This window comes from Drosophila sulfurigaster, chromosome X (assembly GCF_023558435.1).
Source record: "Drosophila sulfurigaster albostrigata strain 15112-1811.04 chromosome X, ASM2355843v2, whole genome shotgun sequence".
Lineage (NCBI taxonomy): Eukaryota > Metazoa > Arthropoda > Insecta > Diptera > Drosophilidae > Drosophila > Drosophila sulfurigaster.
This window is the reverse complement of record NC_084885.1, coordinates 1,022,489-1,045,246: the sequence shown is the minus strand read 5'-3', so window position 1 is coordinate 1,045,246 and position 22,758 is coordinate 1,022,489. Positions and strand designations below refer to the sequence as shown.

At 38.7% G+C, this 22,758-nt stretch overlaps 3 protein-coding genes and 1 long non-coding RNA gene across 14 annotated transcripts in view; 2 read left to right on the top strand and 2 right to left on the bottom strand.

Annotated features, from left to right (window-relative positions):
- Positions 1 to 2,316: 2,316 nt before the first annotated feature.
- Positions 2,317 to 6,187, bottom strand: LOC133847926 (sarcoplasmic calcium-binding protein). Its single transcript, XM_062283226.1, has 4 exons — positions 5,653 to 6,187; positions 3,590 to 3,799; positions 2,903 to 3,211; positions 2,317 to 2,827 (listed from the first exon to the last, which is right to left on the bottom strand). Exons 1-4 carry the CDS (start codon positions 5,794 to 5,796, stop codon positions 2,594 to 2,596), a joined length of 897 nt encoding a protein of 298 aa, XP_062139210.1. The 5' UTR covers positions 5,797 to 6,187; the 3' UTR covers positions 2,317 to 2,593.
- Positions 6,188 to 7,490: 1,303 nt separating this feature from the next.
- On the bottom strand, positions 7,491 to 8,481 carry LOC133848173 (uncharacterized). 8 transcript variants are annotated; one of them, XR_009895232.1, is made up of 4 exons: positions 8,200 to 8,453; positions 8,024 to 8,129; positions 7,827 to 7,977; positions 7,491 to 7,743 (listed from the first exon to the last, which is right to left on the bottom strand). It is a non-coding gene; the product is annotated as an uncharacterized LOC133848173 (long non-coding RNA). The 8 variants fall into 8 exon arrangements; XR_009895235.1 differs by having other exon boundaries at positions 7,492 to 7,977; positions 8,368 to 8,481; XR_009895228.1 differs by having other exon boundaries at positions 7,492 to 7,977; positions 8,200 to 8,467.
- Positions 8,482 to 11,391: 2,910 nt separating this feature from the next.
- Positions 11,392 to 16,135, top strand: LOC133847718 (arginine/serine-rich coiled-coil protein 2). Of its 4 annotated transcripts, none has more exons than XM_062282908.1 (4): positions 11,392 to 11,704; positions 12,073 to 12,638; positions 14,569 to 14,676; positions 14,751 to 16,135. In XM_062282908.1, the coding sequence occupies exons 1-4, from the start codon at positions 11,632 to 11,634 to the stop codon at positions 16,059 to 16,061; spliced, it is 2,058 nt and encodes a 685-aa protein (XP_062138892.1). In that variant the 5' UTR covers positions 11,392 to 11,631; the 3' UTR covers positions 16,062 to 16,135. The 4 variants fall into 4 exon arrangements, with proteins under 4 accessions (XP_062138892.1, XP_062138893.1, XP_062138894.1 ...); XM_062282909.1 differs by having other exon boundaries at positions 11,393 to 11,697; positions 12,069 to 12,638; XM_062282910.1 differs by having other exon boundaries at positions 11,393 to 11,704; positions 12,079 to 12,638.
- A 1,340-nt stretch (positions 16,136 to 17,475) lies between these two features.
- The window catches only part of LOC133849564 (myosin-10), a 33,901-nt gene continuing 28,618 nt past the window's right edge, over positions 17,476 to 22,758 (top strand). The window contains exons 1-2 of the mRNA XM_062285732.1: positions 17,476 to 17,798; positions 18,070 to 18,189. Coding sequence (XP_062141716.1) covers positions 17,595 to 17,798; positions 18,070 to 18,189 — 324 coding nt within the window. The 5' untranslated portion in view covers positions 17,476 to 17,594. The remainder of the gene's footprint in view (positions 17,799 to 18,069; positions 18,190 to 22,758) is intronic.

Below are 22,758 nucleotides of genomic sequence, written 5' to 3'. Positions count from 1 at the left end.
TTAACGTATACACAATATAATGCATACCATCAGTATACCAAACAATTTTAAAAGACCTCCAACGATTATTATTTTAATATAAAAATTATAAATAAATTTATAATAAATGTAACTCTCAAAGGTAATTTAAAAAATTATTAAATATTCATACAGTTTAAATTATGAATAATTCTGAATTATTTTAATTCTAGATCTCAACAAAAAAGGAAAAAAAATTTTCTCTCTCTACTTTTATTTACAATCTGTCTTTAATAACAACAAGTAAATTGTGTAATAAATAATAAATTCACAGAAATAGCTGTTATCCAATGAGTGCTGCTTTTATACGTAATGTCTTTTTAGTTGCTTGGATTTATCTCTGGGTAGCATCGAGTATGTGGAATCTTTTCAGTCTCCTTAGTATTAAATTATTGTCTGCTAGACTTATGGCTAATTATATTCGTGGTTGTGGAGTCTATCGATGTATTTCTTACTAAATTTCTTTATTTCTTCTTTTATGGTTGGAATATTAAGATCTTTGTGAATACTTGCATTTCACATTTTTTTCTCAAAAACAAAATTAAATATATACAGCATAATTAGGAATTGTATTTAAAAATAGTTTACGAGTAGACGTAAAAATTCTAAAGCATTGTAAAAATCAAAAATTAATTAGAAAACAATTGTTTAATAAAAATTAATAAAAAAAAAAAAGAAAAGAAAAACAGAATTAGGAATCAATTGTAAACGTGACTTTTTTTGAACGGCAAAAATTTGAAACAAACTTGATTTATAATCTATCTCTTATAGTCTCTGAGATCCAGTGTTTCATATGGACAGACACACAGACGGACAGACGAACATGGCTAGATCGTCTCGGCTGTTGACGCGGATCAAGAATATATATACTTGATGGGGTAGGTGATGACTCCTTCTACTTGTTACATACATTTCCTGTCGGCACAAAGTTATAATACCCTTCTACCCTATGGGTAGCGGGTATAAAAATTATAGGCGATCTCATGCACGACTCAAGAAGAATTCAAGGTTGAATAACATGATGGATGTGTTCAATAGATCCATGCACTCTTCTCTTATCTAGCCTTTATCCCAGCAAAAGGTCAAATCAAAATATGAAAAAAGTTCTGCCACATGAATTGTTGGAACTTTTAGAAATAATATTCAAGATGAAGAGAGTGATTTTGACTCCGACTCTGATAGTCAATTTTCTTTTGAGCTGGAAGCAGAAGAAAGTTAAGAATGTTTAATTTACTAAAATATAATTGTTTTCTAATATTAAAACCAAAAAGAAACAAAATTACCTTTCTTTTACTCATTTAGTAAACACTGCGCTTCGGCGTGGCCAGATCAAACTACAATAAAAGTTTGTTTATATCTTTATAATGATCTTAATATCAAATGTGCCAAATTACAGCGCCCTATGAACATTTTTGGAATACAGGACATACAAAAAAATTGGTCAATTCGACCAGTGTGCATTAGTTATATTTACAATAATATTTGAAATGATAAATTTCTTAATTTTTGTGTATATTTTCTTTTATTTTTGTGTTTCTTCTTGTTGTTTTTGTTATAATTATATCATAGTGTAGTGTTACATAAGTCTTAGCTAAAACATCATGCAAAGTTCTTTTCAATTTGCCATCTACAAATGCAGTTTGCTTTGTGCTGCACTTGTTGCAGCTGCAGCTGCAGCTGCAGTTGCAGTTGTTGTTTCTATTGCTGCTGCTGCAGCTGTTGTTGCTGCCACTTTTGGTGGCTTCATCCTGCGCTTGCGTCGCTTGCGAGCCTTGCGGCGTCCGCGATCGAACTCTCTGATGTGATCAACAATGAAATGCTTAAAGTCATCGCCCTCATATTGGCGACACGACATTGTGAATAATATTAGCGAATTAATATAGAAAAAAAATCTTATATCATAATTATCCATAGTTGTATTTGTGCCATGCTGCTTCCGCCTGCGCTCCCGCTCCTCCTCCTCACGCTGCCACTTGCTGCGATGCCACTGTTGTGGCAACTGTTGCTGCTGCTGTTGTTGCTGCTGCTGCTGCTGCAGCTGTTGTCGTTGCTGCTGCTCCTGTTGCTGACGCTGATAGTTGGAATAGTTGTGCTTGCGCACTTTCGGCGATGGCAGCAAATGCAACATTTCGTCATCGTAATCGTTGTGGCGTCGTTGGCGCTTCTGGTTGCTGCTTCCGCTTCCGCTGCTGGCAATTGTGTTGAAATGTTGATGTAAATAATCGTAAATGCTCATGCTTCGAATGGTGACCAAATTGATGGTGTTGCTGTTGTTGTTAATGATGTTGCTGATGATGATGCTGTTGTTGTTGATGTTGCTGATGCTGGACGATGCGTTCGTATTGTAGTTGTTGTTGCTGTCAATGGTCATTTGCCGTTTAAATGGTCCCGATTTATGCGGCGCCACATGCTGTAGATACGGCCAACTGCCGCACGCCTTCTGCGCGCTAGTTGTCGTTGAAGTTCTCATTGTTGTTGTTAGCATTGGCTTCTTCTGTTTAGTCGTGTGTGTTGTTGTTGTTGTTGTGGTATTTACATCGCGAACATTGTGATCTACAGCAGTGACTGCAACCCGTCAATGGTCAGTGATTAGCGGACCCCAGAACATTTTCGATATTTTTGTATCGTCCTCGGTCAAAAAGAATTGACGTCCCAAATGAACAAACTCCTTTAGCGACAACTGGCCATCGCCATTCTTGTCTATCACAGCAAATGAAACGGCAGCATCCTCTTCGGTGAGTCCCAGACAGCGGAAGAAGAGCTTATATTGTTCGAGATCCAAGTGGCCAGTGTGATCAAAGTCAACGGCCTGCGAGAACATGAAAAACAGAAGTCAGCATATTAATTAAGTGCATCTTTAGCATTCAATTGCCACATCAATTACCTTAAACAAATACGGCAAAAAGCGTCCAATGCGCTTGGCCATTTTCTTGTCATTCAGTCGATGATGCAAATCGGTTAAGAATTGCTCGGCATTAACCAGATTATATGGCGTTATCTCGCCAAATTGCTCCTCCCACGTCTGCTTAATCACATCGTTGAATTCGGCGGCCACTTCGGGCGACAAATGGCCCAAATCGCTGAAACGTTTTGCCAGCAAATTGAAATCATCATATGAGATGACACCATCGTGATTCACATCCATAATGCGATGCAAGGTGCGCATCTTGCGGCGCCAAAACTCAGAGTCGCCCTAAAAGCGAAGATAAAAATGAATATAAGAATCGACATAACAATTGTAACTTAAATATTTTATTTTGCTCTACAAAGTTATTCTAATTTTCAAAATCAAATTTAAATTCAATTCCGAATTGTGCAACTGCTTGAACTGCTTGATGCACTTCTTCTCAAAACTCGAATGCCGCATAGTCTAGACACAAACCATACGCTGCTTGCTACTGCGCTTGCGCCACTTGCTTACAGCAAGCGAAGAGTTCAAAAAACGACATTGAGGCAAAAGTCCAAAAATTACAAAACCCGATTCGAGCATTTACACAATTCAATTGTTGTTGTTGTTGTTGTTGTTGGTTTTGACCACGTGGCCACGTGGGCCGCGAGTTCGTTCACTTACCCGCTCGCTGCGCTTAACATTAGCATTGCGACGACGTCGCTCGAACTCATCATCCGAATCCGAATCGCTGTCGCTTTCCTCGCGACGCATTGTGGCTGCGCCTGCTGTTTTCTTTGAATATTGGCGCACTGCTTGAATCATGGCTGTGCGGCCGGACATTAAATGCCATGGCGCATGTGTTGCACAGCTCGAATTTATCACAACCAGGCGCTGCAAAAATACACAAAACAAAGAGAAAATTCTTTAAGTCACAGTTGCGCAATTATTGTGAAGCAGTTCATATATCGACTGCTTGGCGGATACGCCCACACACTGCTTGCTTGCTCCATTTTAAATGAAACGCCATTGCTGTTGTTTTCGCTAGCATATAAATCAAGTCCATAAAATGATGTTTTCGTCTATTTGTTTGTTTGTTTTTGTTTTGTTTTGTGCTTTGTGTTTACTGTTGCATTAACAACGCGCTCGCCCTTCAGTCGTCGTAGCTATGTGTGTGTGTGTGTGTGTAAATAATAATTACATGCGATGTACACATGTGTTGTTGTTACTCTTCTTGTTATTGTTGTTTTTATTATTGCTAAGGTCAGTTCTGGATTCTTGTTTTGGACCGGTTTTTCTCTACAAAAGATTTCACTCGCTATGTTGGCCATGAGAGGAGTGCTCAACAGTTTGAGAGTCACCACGTGGCGGAAACCCAACGGAAAGTATCAGACCAGTGGCTGCTCAACTTGCACTGCAAGCAGTTGGAACTACAACTTCTCCTTGACCTTGTGAGTGCAACTCTCGCTTACACACACACACACACACACACACACCACGCACAGATCTCTTTCTATTTGTATTTGAAAAGCTCATTAAGTGCTTTTCTTCAAAGATTCAATAACATGGAATTGCATCTATTAATGAGTTTTCGGTTGCTGTTGACAGTTTGTTTTGAGATAACTTCACTCAACGTTTCTTTTTTCCTTTCCCCCTTTTTTTGTTGTTTGTTAATTACAAGACCCGAAAAGTTGTCAACAACATTCAGAGGCAACTCATTTTTGGGTTGATAATGGCATGAATATGATAATGCTGATGTGGATGATATCATTTGAAAGCATACAAAAAAACAAGTTTCTTGTTGCTGGGCCTTAAAGATTGGCTTAAATGCAAATGACAGCAATCACGAGCCTCTTTTTCAAGTTTGCTCGAAAACACGAAATCTTGAACAAAACAAAAACCAGATCACAAATAACATTTGATATATGTATGTTTTTTATTGTGTGGAAAAGGAAGTTGAAGTCGAGCAACAGGTCAAAAAACAAAAACAAAGCACAGTAGGCGAAGGTTCAGGCATTTGCTAGAACGAACGAATCAATGAAATTTACATGGTGGGGGGTGGTTTGGGTCACAGCTAAATGCGTGCTCTGTACTCTAAAACTGTGCAAGGGTCAGCTGTCAGCTGTTGTCAGCGACTTCCGTTTCCTCTCCTCGCACACAGGTAACTACTTGTTATTGTTTTTTGGCGCTTTGCGCATGCTGAACTAAGTTGCTTGCAGAATTTGCGCAGTTTAGAGACGCCCCACATATTGTGTTTGGTGGGGGGTTTTCGGGGGATGGTTTGAAAGTTGTTTTCACCCAATGCTCAGTGTTGTTGTTGTTGTTGTTGTTGAAATGAAAGATGTGCGTTTTCAACAGCATTGCTGTATGTTTAGTTAATAATTGTGTGAATTGATGAATTTATGTGCTGATCTCTACAATCATCATAATAAAATATATCATTTTTCACTGTCTATTGTCAAAATTCGCCTCGTATTTGTTTCTACCCCGTGCCACGCTTGCAAAGTGCTTCTCAAACCCAACTCTACTTCAGTCTCTCCCTCTCTATCGCACACACGCACACATACAGTTGACTGTGGCCTCATTTCTTGTAACTATAACTGATGCCCTCCTCCCACTTGCATTTGTTAAACGCTACTTTTTTGGAGCGCTTTGTAATTAAATTAACACACAAACACACACATATTACACTCATATACATATGTAAAGAGAATGAGAGAGATGCATACAAATAAACAGACGCTTACATTATTGTTGTAATCGCCCGTTGGCTGCTGGGTTGAGAGTGGTGAGGGGGGGTGCTGCAGGGCGCCCATCGTTGCGGCCATATTGCGTTCCAGGATTTCTCTCGAAGTGCGCAAAAGACCGCGGCTTACAATGTTGAATGCCATCTCTTTCTCTTTACAGTTCTTCTTATGTTAACACTCTTTGTTGTTGTTGTTGTTGTTTTTTATTGTTGTATCAGGCAAGCGAAAAACAGTGTTGTTGTTGTAGTTTAGTTGCTGCTGCTGTTGTTGTTTTTGAATTTATTGTTGTTGCAGTTGCAGCGCGCATTTATGTATAAAAACCGGTTTGAAGACAACAAACACACTCACACAAACCACAGATACACAGTGAAGAAAACTCTTTCACAAAACAAAAAAAATTTGTTGCAGTTTTGTTTGCTTTTGCGTATTACACTTTGCTGCTGCTTCTCCTTTCTGAACTTCTTCTTCTTCAACTTCTTTGCTTTTGATTGCTTTCCGTTAAACACAACCGTTCGCTGGCGCGTTCGAATTCGTTTTGACAGCGGCAGTTGCGGCGAAAAGAAATGAAAACACAGCGACGACGACGACGGCGACGGCGACGTTGTAACAGAAGCAGCATACATATGCATGTTGTCTGTGTGTGAGTGTGTTTATGTAGAGGGGAGTTCAAGCATGGAAGGGCTGCGGCGACGTTGCCAGAAAAATACAATACAAACACACACACACACACAACCACTTACATAGAGCTGGCAAGAAAAACAGCAAAAAAGCAACTACAAACAGATGTTGCACGCCGGCCAAATGTGTTTTGTAAAAAAAAAGCGACAATGCAATTGAATGAAGAGAAATTTAACGAGTAGAAATGCATGTAAAAATTACGGTAGTTTTATTTGTATACTGTTTATTGATAATGTAAACGAATAACTTTTTTTTGTATTTAGGTCGTCTGATGAACGAACAAACTAAATTCACACACACACACGCACACAAACATGCACACATACAATTACAGCGAAATGTAACGAATGGTCGAGCGAGCGAGTTCTCTGTTTTCGTTCTACTTCTTCTACTTCATTGCCTCACGCACAAATAAGCACACACACACAGACACATCCAAGAGTGCTTAACACACGCATACAATCAACGTACGTGTACTTTGTACGTTTGGGTGTGTGCTTCTTGTTTGTGCTGTTCAAATATTGTGCCCCTTCCCCCATCCACCTAAAATTCTCCTAATCAATCTTTATAACCGGCCGATAATACGATCCTGCTGCAGCAAGTGCTGCAAACTTAACAGCGATGACAATTGTTATGCAAGGTAACAGACATGCTCAATTTAACATCTGCTACTGCATCAGCTGTTAAGCATACAATATTTACAAACATTGCATACTTATGCAATTACATGCACACATCTGTGTCTGTGCCTGTATTTGTGTGCATACGTGCACTAGTTTTGTCTTATGGTGTTTACCAGGCAAGTTGGCTTAGACTGCAAATGGCCCCCCAGCAGCGTTGTTGTTGGTGTTGCTTGCTGTCTCCGGAGTGCAATGCACTCGGGGTGCATTTATATGTATTGGTGACTGTCTGGCTGAGTTTCGCTGTGTGTGTGTGTGTGTGTGTGCCTGCATGTGTACGTGTATAAGAACATCGTGCGCATCGACATCGGCTGACTGCCAAAGAGTCACGTAACAAATCCAAGCGCCACTGAATGCAACCAATTAACATAGAAGCATCAACAATAACAACAACAGGTTCAAGAGAATATGCATTCGTTTACCTTGCATTCAAATCGAATCTATCAATTACATTTTCCCATAGTACAAACTACAAACAAACACATTTCACGTACAGTGGGCACTCCACTTGAATCAATTTTAGTCAGTTTTAATATTGAAATGATTTGTATACATCAGAAATAATCGCCGTTGTGTAGACATTGTTTTTTATGTTTTCAATAAATTTTATTTTGAAGAACGAATCCGCTCAAAAGGAGTGTTCGCTATGGAGCTTTCACTGTATTCGTATTTGCGTATTCATTTGCCCAAATTTATCTCGCATATGCATGCACAGTGACACACAAATTATTTGCTGCTTAACAAGTGTCAAATTAAAGTTCGCTGATACGTGTCAAATAATCTGCGAACCACTGTTCAACGCACACACGCACTTACAGTTACAACAAAGCCACGCTTAACCAATACAAAGCAAGGCACACGACCAATTGAAGCTTGGTATGCAGATCATGTTCTTTTTTTGCTTGCAAATATTCATTCTATTGTTGACCAACGTTCTTCCTGTAATTTCACCGAGGTGAATGAACAGCTGCGAAATTGAATTACGTAATAACAATGCAATTGCACATACTTACGTTTATCAATCCATTTATATCGTTTGATCAATATTAATTTGTAATTATCGTATTTTCAATCGTGGGCAGCATACTAAATGTGACGTCACGGGCGCAAGCCAGGAGTCTGAAAATACAGAATAAAAAAAAGACTGCGTAGTTTCAAAAGTTTACATTTACATGCTAATTGTACATACACACATACATATGGACATACATAGATGGATGGTTAAGTGAATGTGGATGAAAATAAGAAATCTCGTGTGTTTTACTGTAGAATTTTAAGTGTGGTGCGTATGTCTGTATCTGTATGCTTTATAAATCTGCGCCCGCGCCCGGCTTATTAATATGCGGCACCTACACACCAATAAACATGTGTAGATGTATGTTTGTGTGTGTGAACATACACGCGACAGTTGTAATTGTAAAGTGTGATTGTTGGAGCAAAACATACATAGATTTCAATGTCCGTCTATCGGTATGTACATAAGTATATACATGTGTATGTCTGTATATGTGTGTAATTATGTATCTGTATTTACATTTATATGTATGTATGTATGTACGTCTGTTTGTAAGCGTGCTTTGTTGTTGCTGTCTGGCATTGTTTAGAAGCTCAAGCTCTGCTTCTATTTTCGCACAGTCTCTTTGAATTTAACATCTGTGTTTTTGTTTTGGTTTTTTTGCGTTGCCTGCGCATTTGCCGTTTGGCGCTCTTTCCAAGGTTGCCATATCGTGTTTTCTAGATTTCCGCAACGCCATTTTTTTTTGGCGTACGTGTTGCGGTGTTGTGCCTCATTGTCGTCTGCCGGCTCCACGCCAGCAACAACAACAACAGCAGCTGATAGTTTCTGATACACACACACACGCGCGCAAACGCAGCTGTATTTGCATGTTGATCTGTAATGTGTGTATTTTTGATTTCATTGGTGGGGTGGGAGGGAGATGCTGCGCTTGATGCTAAAGCAGATAGAAGAGTTGAGTTGACTTGACCCAATGCAACATGAGAGCGAGAGAGAGCGTGCGCGACGCCGGTCGTTGTCGTCTGTGCTCTCGGGTCGACAGCTCGCGAGCTCGGCATTCGGCTGTGCTCTGTGCTGAAGTTTTTGTATGCGGATTTTGGCACGTCGTCATGCCGGCTGTGTCACTAGCCTCACTTTCGTATCTGCCTTTTTTCCTTTTTTTATTTTTGCTTTGCCTTTGATCTGCTTCTTGCATAAAATGACATGAAATTAATTGCGTCGTTTTGTGTGCGTTGCATATGTGTGTTGTATGTATGAATGTGTATGTGTGTTATGTATGAATGTGTGCGCGTTTATATGTATGTACAAGCGTGTTTTTGTGGTTGGTGGCACGACTAGACAACATATGCAACGTCTACGTGCGGCATGCAACGTGTCCTTTCTGTTGTCGTAGGTTCTAGTCGTTTAATTTGAGGGCCATAGGAGTGCTACGCATACACACTTAAGCACTCACATGCATAGACAGCAATACACATACACATAGACAGCCATGTGCATGTTTACAGTTATTCATGGACAACTGAAACTGTCGCCTTATCAGCGACCTGTTTATGCTATTTTTCATTTATCGTTACTTTTGTTGTTGCCATTGATAAAAGCAACAACAACAGCGACAGCAGCAATTGCGTCCATCATAATTTTGTAAGTGTCGCGCGGCGACTTTATGTAAAAAAAAGAATAAAAACAAAAGATTAGGCCAAAAAGTAAACAAAGCGAGGGCCGCTCCACAAATTGCATTCTAAATAATGTCAAAGTGTTTTCCAAGCGGCAAATAAGATGGCAGCCCTCGCTTAAATGATTAGTCCAAAACAGATTTGGTAACGCTTAAATTGGACAAATAGGAGCAAGACTACGGGTAAACATTTTTTTAATTTATTTCCCTCTATGTGTGTTTGCTTTTTAGTGTGAGGTTATGTCACACAACCAAAGTTCAAAAGTTGGCCTAGCTTTAAGCGAATTTTATGCAAAATCAATTTAAATGTTGTTAATGATTATGCGCTCAAATTAAAAACTATTCTATAAACACGAAAACCATAAGTGCGACCTTGTGCAGCAACAAATTTGTTGTTTTCAACAAAAAAGGCAAAAATAAAAAAAACCACAACAAAACAGCGAAATCAAAACAACATGTGAAAAGTCTAAACAAACACAACACAAATGCATGCACATGTAAATATGTAAATATATGTGTGTGTTTATTGTAGTGCTGTAATCCACACCAAAAGTGCCCCCACTGTGGTGGTAGCCCTGACAGTCTGCGACGATGGAAAGGCTTCGTCGTACAGTGTTTACTCAATAAATGGGTCAGTGGACGAATGCGATCGTGTTTCTCTCGTTCACATACTTATCAATGATACACCTACATAATTTGCTTTTTAGTTTCAAATTATTCGTCAATATACATACATATGTAAATAAATAAAATATATTTTAAAAATATTCTTCTAATCAAGTGTTTGTTATTTGTAATTGAGACTGTGCTATTTAGCGATAAGACAGACGCCTCCAACATGCTGGACAAGCGCTAAGTGGTAAATGCTAAACTCCATATTTCGATGGCCCTTCGACCAGCAGCAGACTATTGTAAATTTATAGCTATTTTTAGATGCCAAAATATTGTTGTGCTTTATCTTTTGAAAGAAAATAAGGGTAATTTGTAAAGTCGGCGACGTTGAAACCGGCACGTTAGCCAAAAAAAGCAAAAACAAGAAATATACGTAAACAAAATTGTAAACGAAAAACAAAAATAAGTAAACAACAACAAACCGTCACAATTGTAAAGTACTTATCTGCTTACATTTTTTGGGGTCGCTTCAAATAATCAAATTGATGGATCTTTTGCAAAGTGTAAACACATGGGGATAATGCCATGGGGGCTTTTAGCATATGTAAGCGACAGGTGACATAAGAAACAGTTTACATAATGTCGTGTAGCATCGTATCTCTGGGGACTTCACTTATTTTTCAAATTTGCGCGCCGAAGTAGAGCTGCATAAACGTAAAAGTGTGAACACACTTCAAGGAAAAAGTTTCAGTGTTACCACACATTTAATTGGTATTTAATGAAGTGTAATTATAAAGTAGCTAGAATTCAAAGCAAATTAGTTAATTTTAAAATTCTACTCCCCTTTTAATTATTTTTATTGTAATTTATTTAAAAAGGAAATAAATGATTGAATTTAAAATTAAAGTTTATGATTTGTTCAGCAATTACAATGCGGATACTTAATTCCTTTTCATATTCATTTGAATATATGATTTAAAATAGTTAAAGTAGGCATTTATCAAAAACAAAACCTAACCGCATTGTCCAATTAATTATTGTTAGATTTATTGTGTCAAAATTGCTATCTTCTATGTCGAAAATACTTGGTTTTTCCTATTACATTGTTCAGTGTAATTAGTACGATATTGTGAATGCGGTATATTTCGGTATATTTATCGACGTAAAAAAGTAAATATCAAAATTGGCGTTGCTGCCACACGCCGCGGGTCTATGCAGAAAAAAGGAAAAAATAGCAGCAGCAGCAGTGATAGATTTATTGATTTTAATATTGAAGTTTTGTAGCGAACACGCGCTAAAATCAATTGATTTATACCAATAAAATGGAGGCGCTGGTGAATTATAGCAGCGAGGACGACAATGATGAGGATGGTGGCTACGAGATAAGGGTAAATACTCCAAAAATTAAATGACGAATGGGTCAACAAGAAACTGAAATTATCGAATGCCGAATTCTCAGCGCACTTTTTTTCGTTTTTTTTTTGTGTATACATTTTGCCGAAGCGTGCATGCTGCTTGTGTGTGTGTGTGTATGTGTGATTCTCCAAGTGCGCGTGTGTGTGTGAGTAGGGCAACTCTATAAGCAAAAATATAGCAATTTCTTGCAAGTCAAAATCAAAACAATTGCACACACGTACCCCCTCTTCCTCCCCCAATACTCTACTATCTAAAAGAAAATAATGTAATGTAGTTGTATATTTAGTGCTTTAGTAAAATAATGCGAATTTGCTGTTTCTGAATAGTTGAAAAATTCCCCTAGGCACCACAACAACAACAACAGCAGCAGCAGCAGCAGCAACTAGAAGATGCAGCTGTGGCATCCACATCACGACGTCGTCGTCGTTCACGCTCCAGCTGCTCACAGCAATCGCAACCGCCGTCATTGGAGACATCATCTTCAGTAACAACAACAACATCTGCTGCTGCTGCCGCCGCCGCTGCCGGCATGCGACATAAAAGCAAAAACAAAACTAACAGCGAACGTCACAACAACACCAACAGACGTCAGCGTCGACGCTCGAGCAGCCGCAGCCGCAGCGACGGCGGCAGCGACAGTGGTGCCAGTGATGACAGTGCTGATGTAAACGACAAGGCGAATAAAAAAGGTCTGGCAACGCTGTCGCCATCAAATGCCGCATCCAAGGTGGCGGCTGCGGGCGATCATCAGTCGCATTCACAAATGCCGCAAACGCCGCCTTTGCCAACCGCTGGACGACGCGGTGGTGGTGGCGGTGACTCAGGCGGTGGCCATCATCACCACCATCACCATCATCATCATCACAGGAGCCGAAGCAGCCGACATAATAATACTAATAATCACACTGATGAGGTAAACTTTTCATTTCAATTTGCCACTATAGTTAATATAGAAGTTGTCGCCTATAAAACAATTTCCAATGTACCCCAAGATTGAACACAAAGCTGACTGAACATAATAATATTAAATATACCGAAAGACATCTATAGTAAAAATTTCAAAAGAGAATTCCATTTAAGAAATGAAATATCGGTCTAGCAACAAATATGAAAACTACACACAAGAAAACTTGTAACCATTCTTTGTTCCCCATATATAATTGTTAATGTAATGGCTGTGCCAATTAATTTTTGTTGTTAATAGTTCGTGACATATATTTAATTTATATTTCAACTAAATTGTTTAAAACATCTGAACATTTTCAAAAAATTCTTAAGAATGTATTCAATTTAATTTGGTATATGATATATGCTGGTAGTTGAAGAAGATATAATGAAAATATCATAGAAATCAATGTATAATAATTGAATCTAACAAACTAAATTATTTCTATGCATTGTTACGTTTCATCGGGATTTTCCCACTGGGGGGGGAAATCGCATAATTCACCAGTTATTATGTATTTAAACAACTGAAAAGGTTTTGTGGGTCTTTGGCACATTGGAAATATTTATAAGAGGCATTTTATTTATTTTTGGTTGTAGTTTCAACTGTTTGTTTAACTGTTGTCCATGCGTTAACTTTCCATACATGTTTTACATGGTTATCGACATACTATACTATATATTATATGTATATACGTTTTTAATCTAGTTTTTACAACTTAGTTGCCACTTGACAATGGCAGTTTTTTTGTTTTTTTTTTGTTTTTGTTCGTTATTGTTTTTCCCCCCTCACTCCCGAAATGAGAATCTATAAATTGATTTTTTGTTTTTGTCTGGCTGCCTTTTATTGTCTGATTTCCCCCCACAACATGTGTGTGTGTGTGTGTGAGTGCGAATGTGTGTGTGTATGCTGGTCAAGGACTCTTCTATTTCCTTTTTTTTTGTTGGTGTCGGATTCAAGGTTGTTTGTAAATTAATCTCTCTATGTATTCTATTAGCAACTATTCTAATTTGTAATTTTGTTAGTGTATTAGATAATTAAGCTTAAACATTTATGCAACCTTTATATTTATATATGACTAAAATATACCATTTTATTATTGTTATTATTATGTAAACAAAACCAAAACCAAAAGCCAAAAGTAACAATGCAAAAAGTCTCGAACTCAAACTCAAACTCAAATCTGACGACGACTCCACATCGACTTCGACTTTGACTTGACTTGACTTACGATGACTTGAGGACAGTTTTTAGAGTTATTAGAGTTGTTTGCAACGCGCCCAACAGGGTTTGTGTGTCCCACTCCTTTAACTCCTTGAAACACACACTCTGACCGCATGGTTTGCGACAAAGAGCGAATGATGATCGAGACGCATCAATGTGAGTATAGCAACAAATAATAACAATAACAAAAAATCCCAAAAACAAAAAAACAAAAAACAAAGAAACAAAACCAAAAACTTAGCATATTTAATCTACACACACTTATCAACAAACAACACACAAAAGGAAAGGATTGCCGCCGCATCACTGTGATCTGAACATCATCATCATCATCTTCATCGTCATCAACATGATCATTACTTGCAGCCAAACGAATGGACAACAAGCTAATAAAGGACACGAATCTCCAACATCAACATCAACATCAACAGCAACAGCAACTACAACAGCAACAACAACGCCACAGGCAACAGCTCTTTTATGTTGGGGCAACGTTTTAACAAATTGTGTTATTTGTCACGTTTTTATGATTTCCAAGTTTTGAATTGATTGCAAATTTCATTTTAAATTGATCACTTTCTCGCTCTTAGAGAAGTTTGCTGCTGCCTGAACTTCGATGCCAAGCAAATGAAATTAATATGACAACCTGCTGCCTTGTGTCTTCTCGTTGCAGGAGGCGCATGGACGCAGCATCAGCGGAGGCGGAGGCGGAGGTGGAGGCAACAGACAGCGCGACTCGGAGCGTAGCAGAGACAAGGAGCGCGACAAAGACCACAGCAAGGTAAGTCCGTCTCGCTCTAATTGGTGTTTGTATCCCTCTCTAATCGAAAGTTCTCTTATTTTTCTGCACCACAGAGCGAGCGGCATCATCATCGCACCAAAGAGAGCAACAAGGATAGTGATTACAAGCGAGAACGTGATCGCGATCGCGATCGTGAACGAGAGCGAGAGGATCGTCGCGGCAGCGGCAGCGGTCGGGACAGGGATAGAGAAAGGGACAGGGATCGGTCGCGTCATCACAACAAGGATTCACGCTCCAGCAACAACAACAACAACAATAACTCATCCTCCTCTTCGACGTACAAATCTCAGTCGCAGTCACAGTCGCAACGTCGCTCCTATGACGATCATCGCAGTCGTCATCGTCGTCGCGACTCACGCTCCCGGTCCCGTTCGCGTTCACGATCTCGTTCACGCACGCCCGCTGGAACGCCGTCGGCATCGAATCGCCGCCGTTCACCACAACAGCAACAGCGAAAGTCATCCGGAGGCTCCTCATCACAAGCGCAGACATCACGCAAATATCGAGCACGCGGCTCGCGCGACTCCAGCAGCCGCTCTAGATCGCCCAACGATCGCTCAAACTCGCACGCAAAGAGGCCAAACGAATTGGAGTCCTCTCGCGGCATGGCAACACCTGGAGCACTACTCCTGGGCAAGACGGGAGGAGCTGGTGGAGCCCTCTCGGAAGCTGTTGCCCTCGCTGCAGCGGCAACTTCAAGTGGAGCCGGCGCCTTAAGTGGCGGCGCCGGTTTGCTCCCCACACCCAACTATGCACCGAAGATACCATCGCTAATGTCCCTAGAGCTGAGCACACCGCCCATTGTGGAGGCACAACAACACCAACACCAACAGCAGCAGCAGCAGCAGCAGCAGCAACAACAGCCGGCAGCCTTGCAGTTGCCCAAATACTATAATCCGGGCATTATCAATGCCAATCGCTATGCGGAACAGCAGCAGAAACGCAAGTTACTGTGGGGCTCCAAGAAGAGCGAGGATTCGGCCAACAAATGGGGCAATGCTCACTTCTCCCAGGACTCGGATGGCAAAGTGGCCTCCAAGTTTATGCGCCTCATGGGCATTAAGAACACCGGCGACAACAACAACATCAGCGGAGGAGGAGGCGGCGGCGGCAGCGGCGGCAACAACAGCAACATCAACTCAGCAGCCACCGCAGGAAGTGCTGACAAATCAGATGCAACGACTGAGCCGAATAGCAATGGCAGCAATGCGTCTGGCTCGGGATCTGGAACTGTGCCAACCGATGTGCAGCAGCGTCAGCGCATGTTCTCCAACATGGAGCAACAATACGAAGTGGCACGTGCCGCCACACACACAATGCGGGGCGTGGGCCTTGGTTTTGGCTCCCAGCCACGCACCTATTAAGACGGCGACGGCATGAGAGAGAGGAGAGGGAAGGGAGTATAAAAGAAGAGAAGAGAAGAGCTGAGAAGAGAAGAGCTGAGAAGAGAAGAAGAAACATTTAGCAGCCACACACGACACGGCGAGGAAATTTGGAACCCTTTTGCGTGCAAAGCTGTATATAGAACGACGACGCGACGCATCAAATACAACACCTCAGTAGTCACCTCACCTCACACAAACACTCACACACACACACACACACACAACTGTTCTGAAATAGCAATGTTTATTTGTCTTAACGAAGGATTTCTCTATTTTTTTTTATTTCAAATAAATGTGCAAGAATTGTTCCAAATAATCGTTGTTTAATCGGGGAGGGAAAGGGAGGGAATATTATATATTAAAGTGCTTGGTCCGATTCTGATTACGATGATTATATTTAGTAATTTCATACTATTCAGAATGTAGATTATTTTGATAAAGCTTTTGCAGAGATAAGCCTAACAACAAAATATGTGTATAATGCACCCTTTGTTTCCCAAAGATAAGAACAATAAATTCCTCTTATTTTATTTAATAACTTATCACAAATACAAGGTTGCGGAATAGGTTTTAAACCCAGCATAACAAAGAGTTCGAATGTTTTTTTTTTCAATTCAAATGTCATAGACATAGAATTGTCTTGGAATGTGAATAATAACTCTTAATTTAATGCATTGATTTTAAAGCTCATTAATATTTCAATTTATTTAATTTTGAACAACAATCAATATTTTCGTTTTTAGTAAAATATAAATCTAAATCAGATATGAGAAAGTGTGATTCACTTTTGTTTTTTATTTTAGCTATTATGTCTAGCGTATCACAATTTTTGTATAAATTTATTTTACGTTTAACAATCATGATTGCTTGAGTGAAAATTCAATAAAATTAAAAATTCTATAAAAAAAATCACGTAGATCATCTCATGCAAATTTGATTAACATTTCGTAATCATTTGAAAAAATAAAGTAAATAATAAATAAAAACTAATAAATATTTCTCATGCATATTTGATTAAAATTTCGTAATACTCAAGAAAGTTAGTATAGAAACTATTTTTTTTTTGTATTTTGATACTTTCTACTTATTTCTAATGATTTGATTATTTAAAATAAAATAAGACTATAATTAATGTTGGTGAATAAAAAAGAAGAAAAAGAAAAATATATTTTTATTTGCCTAAAAAATAAATTGAAATATTTAAAAAACATAATTTTTGAAAGAAAGCATCTAAATCTAGCGGTTAAAAGGCTGAGTGCAGAGTGATTGCGCGTCACAGCAGCCAGCTATTTGGCGAGCACAAACAAAGCTGGGCGATAACTATCGCATGCGCCGTGGCGATATATCGATAGCAGCGATGATGACAATAACAATAATCAGCTGAAGCAGCTCTTGTGCCACGCAAAATAATAAATTAGTTATTTTTTAAATTTAAGTCAATTGAACGTGCAAAGCAAATAGCAGACACTACCCCAGGGTGCATGCAACATCGGAACGCAGAGAGCAGGCAGCATGTCGTGGCTAAACAACAGCCTAAACACCATCAAAGGACAACTGACGAACTTGGCCCAGGAAGTGTTGGCCGACACCGCTGGACCCGGCGATGAAGAGTATCGTGGCGATGAGCTAAACACGAAGACGGCCCTCGAGCTGCTGACGGAGACGCAGCTGCAGAAGGAGCAGCTGGACAAGGTGTGCGAGGATAAAGATCGTGAGGTAAGACGTCGTCGACGGGGGGAAACCCCCGAAATTGCAATTGCAGTTGTTGTTGCGCAGTTGTTGTTGTTGATATTGTTTCGTGGTCGCAGTTGAAGCTGCGTAAGCAAGTTGAACGCACTTCGCACTTGTAGGACTTCGTTGCTCTCCAGCAGCAACTGCCAACAACAACAACAACAGCAACAGCAACTTGCAACGTTGCGTTTTATTTGCTTCGCCTGAGACAAGACATTTTTGTTTAATATGCCGCCTTCTTCTTGCCCAACAACAGATTGCCGCACTACGCAAGCAGATTAACACATTGAAAGGCCAAAAAATTAGCAGCGACAGCGACAACAACAAAGCATCAGCAGCAGCTAAAACTGAAGCTGCCGGCGACACCAAATCGCTGGTGAGTGGCAAACAACACATTGATTAACATGGCTATATTTGTGGCAGCTGCTGCACTTCCTGCTTGCAACATTGCACCACGAAACTATATAACTTATTCAATGTATATCCACATAATATGTTGTACATACATCTGGCAACTTTGCTTTCCCATATCGAGCATTGTTTGCCAGCAGTCACGATAAGCAAATGGCATCGGTTGCACATCAAATATTCTCGCTCTCTTTATGCGCTCTCTATATATCCCTAAATTAATATTTAAATTGTGATAAGACAGCAAAAAAGTCAGTTCAGGAGCAACGACAACAACTGGCCTTATCTGTTGCTGTTGTTGTTGTCGTTGTCGTTGTTGTTGCCGTTGCCGTTGCAACGTGTCATCTTATCAATGCTGGTTACCTGCTGCTGCCACATTATGTTGCGCATAGCGATAAGCAGCAACCCCAACTATTACTATTATTATTTTCTCTTCTATGGAACTTTACGAAATTTTCTATTTGATTTCATATTGTGTTAAGTTTTATTTGCTCGCTTTCTACTCCACCATAAATCGGATGTGTTCTGTTCTTTTCTCTTTCTCTTTCTGTTTCTGTTTCTGTTTTTTTTTTATTCGCCCATATGCTCCACTCCTGTTCATATCTCTCTGTACTATATATAAAAATATGTAGGTACACATCCTCGTCATCTGCCCGCCGCCCTATTTGTTTAATTTACCGAATTATTTCTGATTAGGTCGCCTATCATCAATCCATTGCTCCATCCTATCCCCTCTCGACTCTATCCTATCCTATCCTATCCTACTCGACAATACCCTACCCTTAACCGAAAGCGAAACCCTTACCTCCCCACAGCGACCTGCGACCCAACTGATATTATTGTGCGACTGCAATTGGGTGGGGTTCTGCTGAGCATGGGAATGGGAATGGGAATGGATATGGGTACGGGTACGGGTATGGGTATGGGTAGGGGCTTGGGCTCTGTATCGTTCTCTATTTGTGTTCACCGTACACAACTGTACTTGCTTGATACCTATGAGAATACTTTTCGAAATGGGAAGCTCAGGATTTTAGAACTCGAACTCGAACTCGAAATATTATTTACTTCTATTTGAGTTAAAAATTTGCAATTCCCAGCAATTAGATTATAAAATAATAAATAAATAAATATTTGTTCAATGTTTATAATGCTAGCAATAACATGTTTCATTACAATAACTTTATAATTTTATCTACAACAATAATTTCAATATAATAATATCTATGTATAATACTTATAACTAAACCAAACCCTTTACCTATTTACATATCAACAAAACGAAAACAAGAACTCTTAAGTACAGATTGAAGTTGAAATTTTTAATGAATTGGAATACTTTTCGAAATGAATTCTAGAACTCGAACTTGAAATATTATTTACTTCTATTTAACTAAAGAATAGATTTTAGCAATTTCTTTCCCAGCGATCAAAATTTACTTGTTCCATGTTTATAATGCTAGCAATAACATGATTCATAATAAGAACTATATAATTTTATGCACAACAATAATTTCATTGTGATCATATCTATAATAATAATTATAACCAAACCTAAAACCTTTACCGGCTTACATATCAACTAAAAAAAAAACAAGAACATTTTCAACGAATTGAAACTTGAGGAATTTATGAAACTAAAATGTATGTTTATATTTATTGTTATATGTATAAAGTAGAAAGCATTTTAATAGAAGAACATTCAGGCAGACATTCATAAAAAATTTATGAATGAAATGCTATTAAAATCAAATTTATATGAGCAAATGATTTTTGTAATCGAATGTTCACTCTCTTCAAATTACTTGTATATTTTTAACAATGAATATGCTTTATAGAGCAGTGACAACTTTATGAAATTCCCATTACTTGTGGAATTCATATCTTTATTGATGGCGAATCTTTTAACACTTCACACCAAGTGAATTGATAGCGTTTGTCTGCAATATTAGGCATAAGTTGTACTCGGGATACTGCGAATAATTACAAATAATTGAATACACTTTCTTTCTTGATTTAGCTTTCATATTTCCCTGAGCATTCTTTAAAGCATTTATTAATTTTTATAAATAAGAATTTGCTTGGGAACTTTCTTTTAATTTGTTTATCAGATATCCCACGATATGTGAGTTATGATTTAATTTCAAAAATATTATGTAACATGCATAAGAACACATATCTGACTTTATAAAGTATATATATTCTTGAACAACATCAACCCCCGAGACGATATGGCCATGTCCCTCTGTCCGTCCGTCTATCTCTCTATCTGTCTGTCTGTCTGTATAAATACCTATTTTTGTATAACGCTTCCTTACTACGAGTCTTAGTTGCCTTGGATGACAAGTTGGTATATCTTGCGCTCTTTGGTATATTTTAAGTGTGATTTTATTTCAATATACCAAATACATCATTTGGTATATTTTATAGTTAATACCGCACTGTTTTGCTTTTAATCCAAATTGGTAGGCGGTATCTCACAGTCGAGCACACTCGACTGTAGCTTTCTTACTTGTTTTTGTACTGTTTGGGAACTTTGCCACTCCCACTTCTGTCCCCGCAAATTGAAAAAATGGAATAGCAGGCTAGAGTTACGCAGTGATAACTAACTATATTCTTAATGATTCCCAAATATTTAGTTGCAATCAGATAAAAATTTTAAAAGTTTCTTAAGAAATAATTTTACATGACTGCTGTTGGATCTTAATTGCTGTGATTGATAATCTTCTCTATTTTGTACTGTGTGGTATATTTCGAATGTATTAGTATATCGATATACTAAATATTGACTTTGGAATATAATAATTTTTTTTTTTATTATTAATCATTTGGTATGCTTAGCTTTTTTTGAAAATTATTGGCGGATATCTTATAGTCGAGCACTCTCGACTGTAGCTTTCTTACTTGTTAACATATTCTCAAATATTGCAAGTAACTTGAGTTATAATTTAATTTAAAAACCTTTACTAGATCATATGTATTTAGTATATTATTTTTTATTTGAGAGCTTCTCAAGATTATAAATAGATGCATAATACAATATTTTGAAATTATTTGTATAGTGAATGTATTTGTTGCTATATTATTAATCTCCTTATGCTATGAAGCTTTGCTGAGCTTTGTTAATAAAGCGTGAGTTATTTAAAGTTTAAAACTTAATCTATGATTTAAAGGAGAAGTGGTTAACATTATTGGAATCCTTTTTCCTTATAATATTGTTAAGTACGATGATTATTTGGTTGGTTTGTGTGACCAAAGTAAAAAAACAGTCCAGGTGTCTCATTCTCTCTCGTTCGGCTGGATATCGGATGTTATCTGTGGGTGCTTTATTCATTATCTATCTGTCGGATCGATCGATAGTAGCCGCCATATTGTTGTGCATAATTGAGGCAAGCGAGCGGGTTGGCGACAAAGGACAGATAACAGATAACAGAGAGACGATGCGACCCCATTAACCTTCCTCCCCCAGCCCATCCCCAGCCCCAAAACATTTGAACCATTTGGTTAAACTTGGTCGATTGTTATCTTATCCGGGCATACGGATGCGAAGTGGCCAGGCCATGATTCTACAGTGACAACTGTTGGCTTATCAATATCGAAAGGTTTTTTTTTTTGGCCGGAGTTGGGGTTGTTGTTAGGGGTTGGATTCCGGCTACCTATAAAAGGGCGACTCACCTGCTCATTGTCATTCATTTCATTTCGTGCGATCGTCAACCGATTCTCCCGGTTCCCGACTTCGACTCCGACTCCGACTTCGACTTCGACTTCGATTCCGTCTCGTTTAAAACCCGCATAAAGTGTTAATTTCTTGAAACGTTTTTCTGTTTTTTTTTTTTCTTAATTTTTTTTTTATTTGAACTTTTGTTGTTTTTTGGTTGTGTGTCACAGTTGTTGTAGTTGGTGCTTGGCCTGAAAAAACAAAAACGCAATTTGCATTCGAAAATCGTGTGAAATTTTCCAAAAGAAGGTCAACCACACACAACGAACACACACACACACACACACACTCATAGAGACTCATTTAACAGTCGTGCGAGTTTTTCTTTTCTCTTCGGTTTTGTTTGCATTTTTTTTTCTACTTTACATTTTTGTTTTTGCCGGAAATCGCGATTGCAGTTTTCATACGAGGTGAGTTACAGTTTTCCCCCCCCGAACTAAAAAAAAAACCGCCCTTCAAAACAAATAAAAAGAAAGGAAACGATAAACAAAAAAAATTCTACAAAATAATAGAAATATGTTATACTAATAATATATTTGCCATGCGCCAGCGGCTCTAAAGCCAAATTAGTTTAATTGTTCAATTTAAACGCAATGATTACGTGCGGCAAAGTGGGACAAGGAGAGCGAGGCGGGCAGACGCTCAACGCACCTGGCGTTGATAATGAGTCAAAGCAGTAGGTGGGGGGGGAGAGCAGGGCAGCATCAAAATTGAAAGCTGGTTGACATGTGGTCGGGTAATGAAGCGACGCTGCAGGAGACTGTGGAGAGGAGAGCTCTCGATGAGTGGAAGGGAATTAGAAGCGAGAGTGTGGGTGGCTGG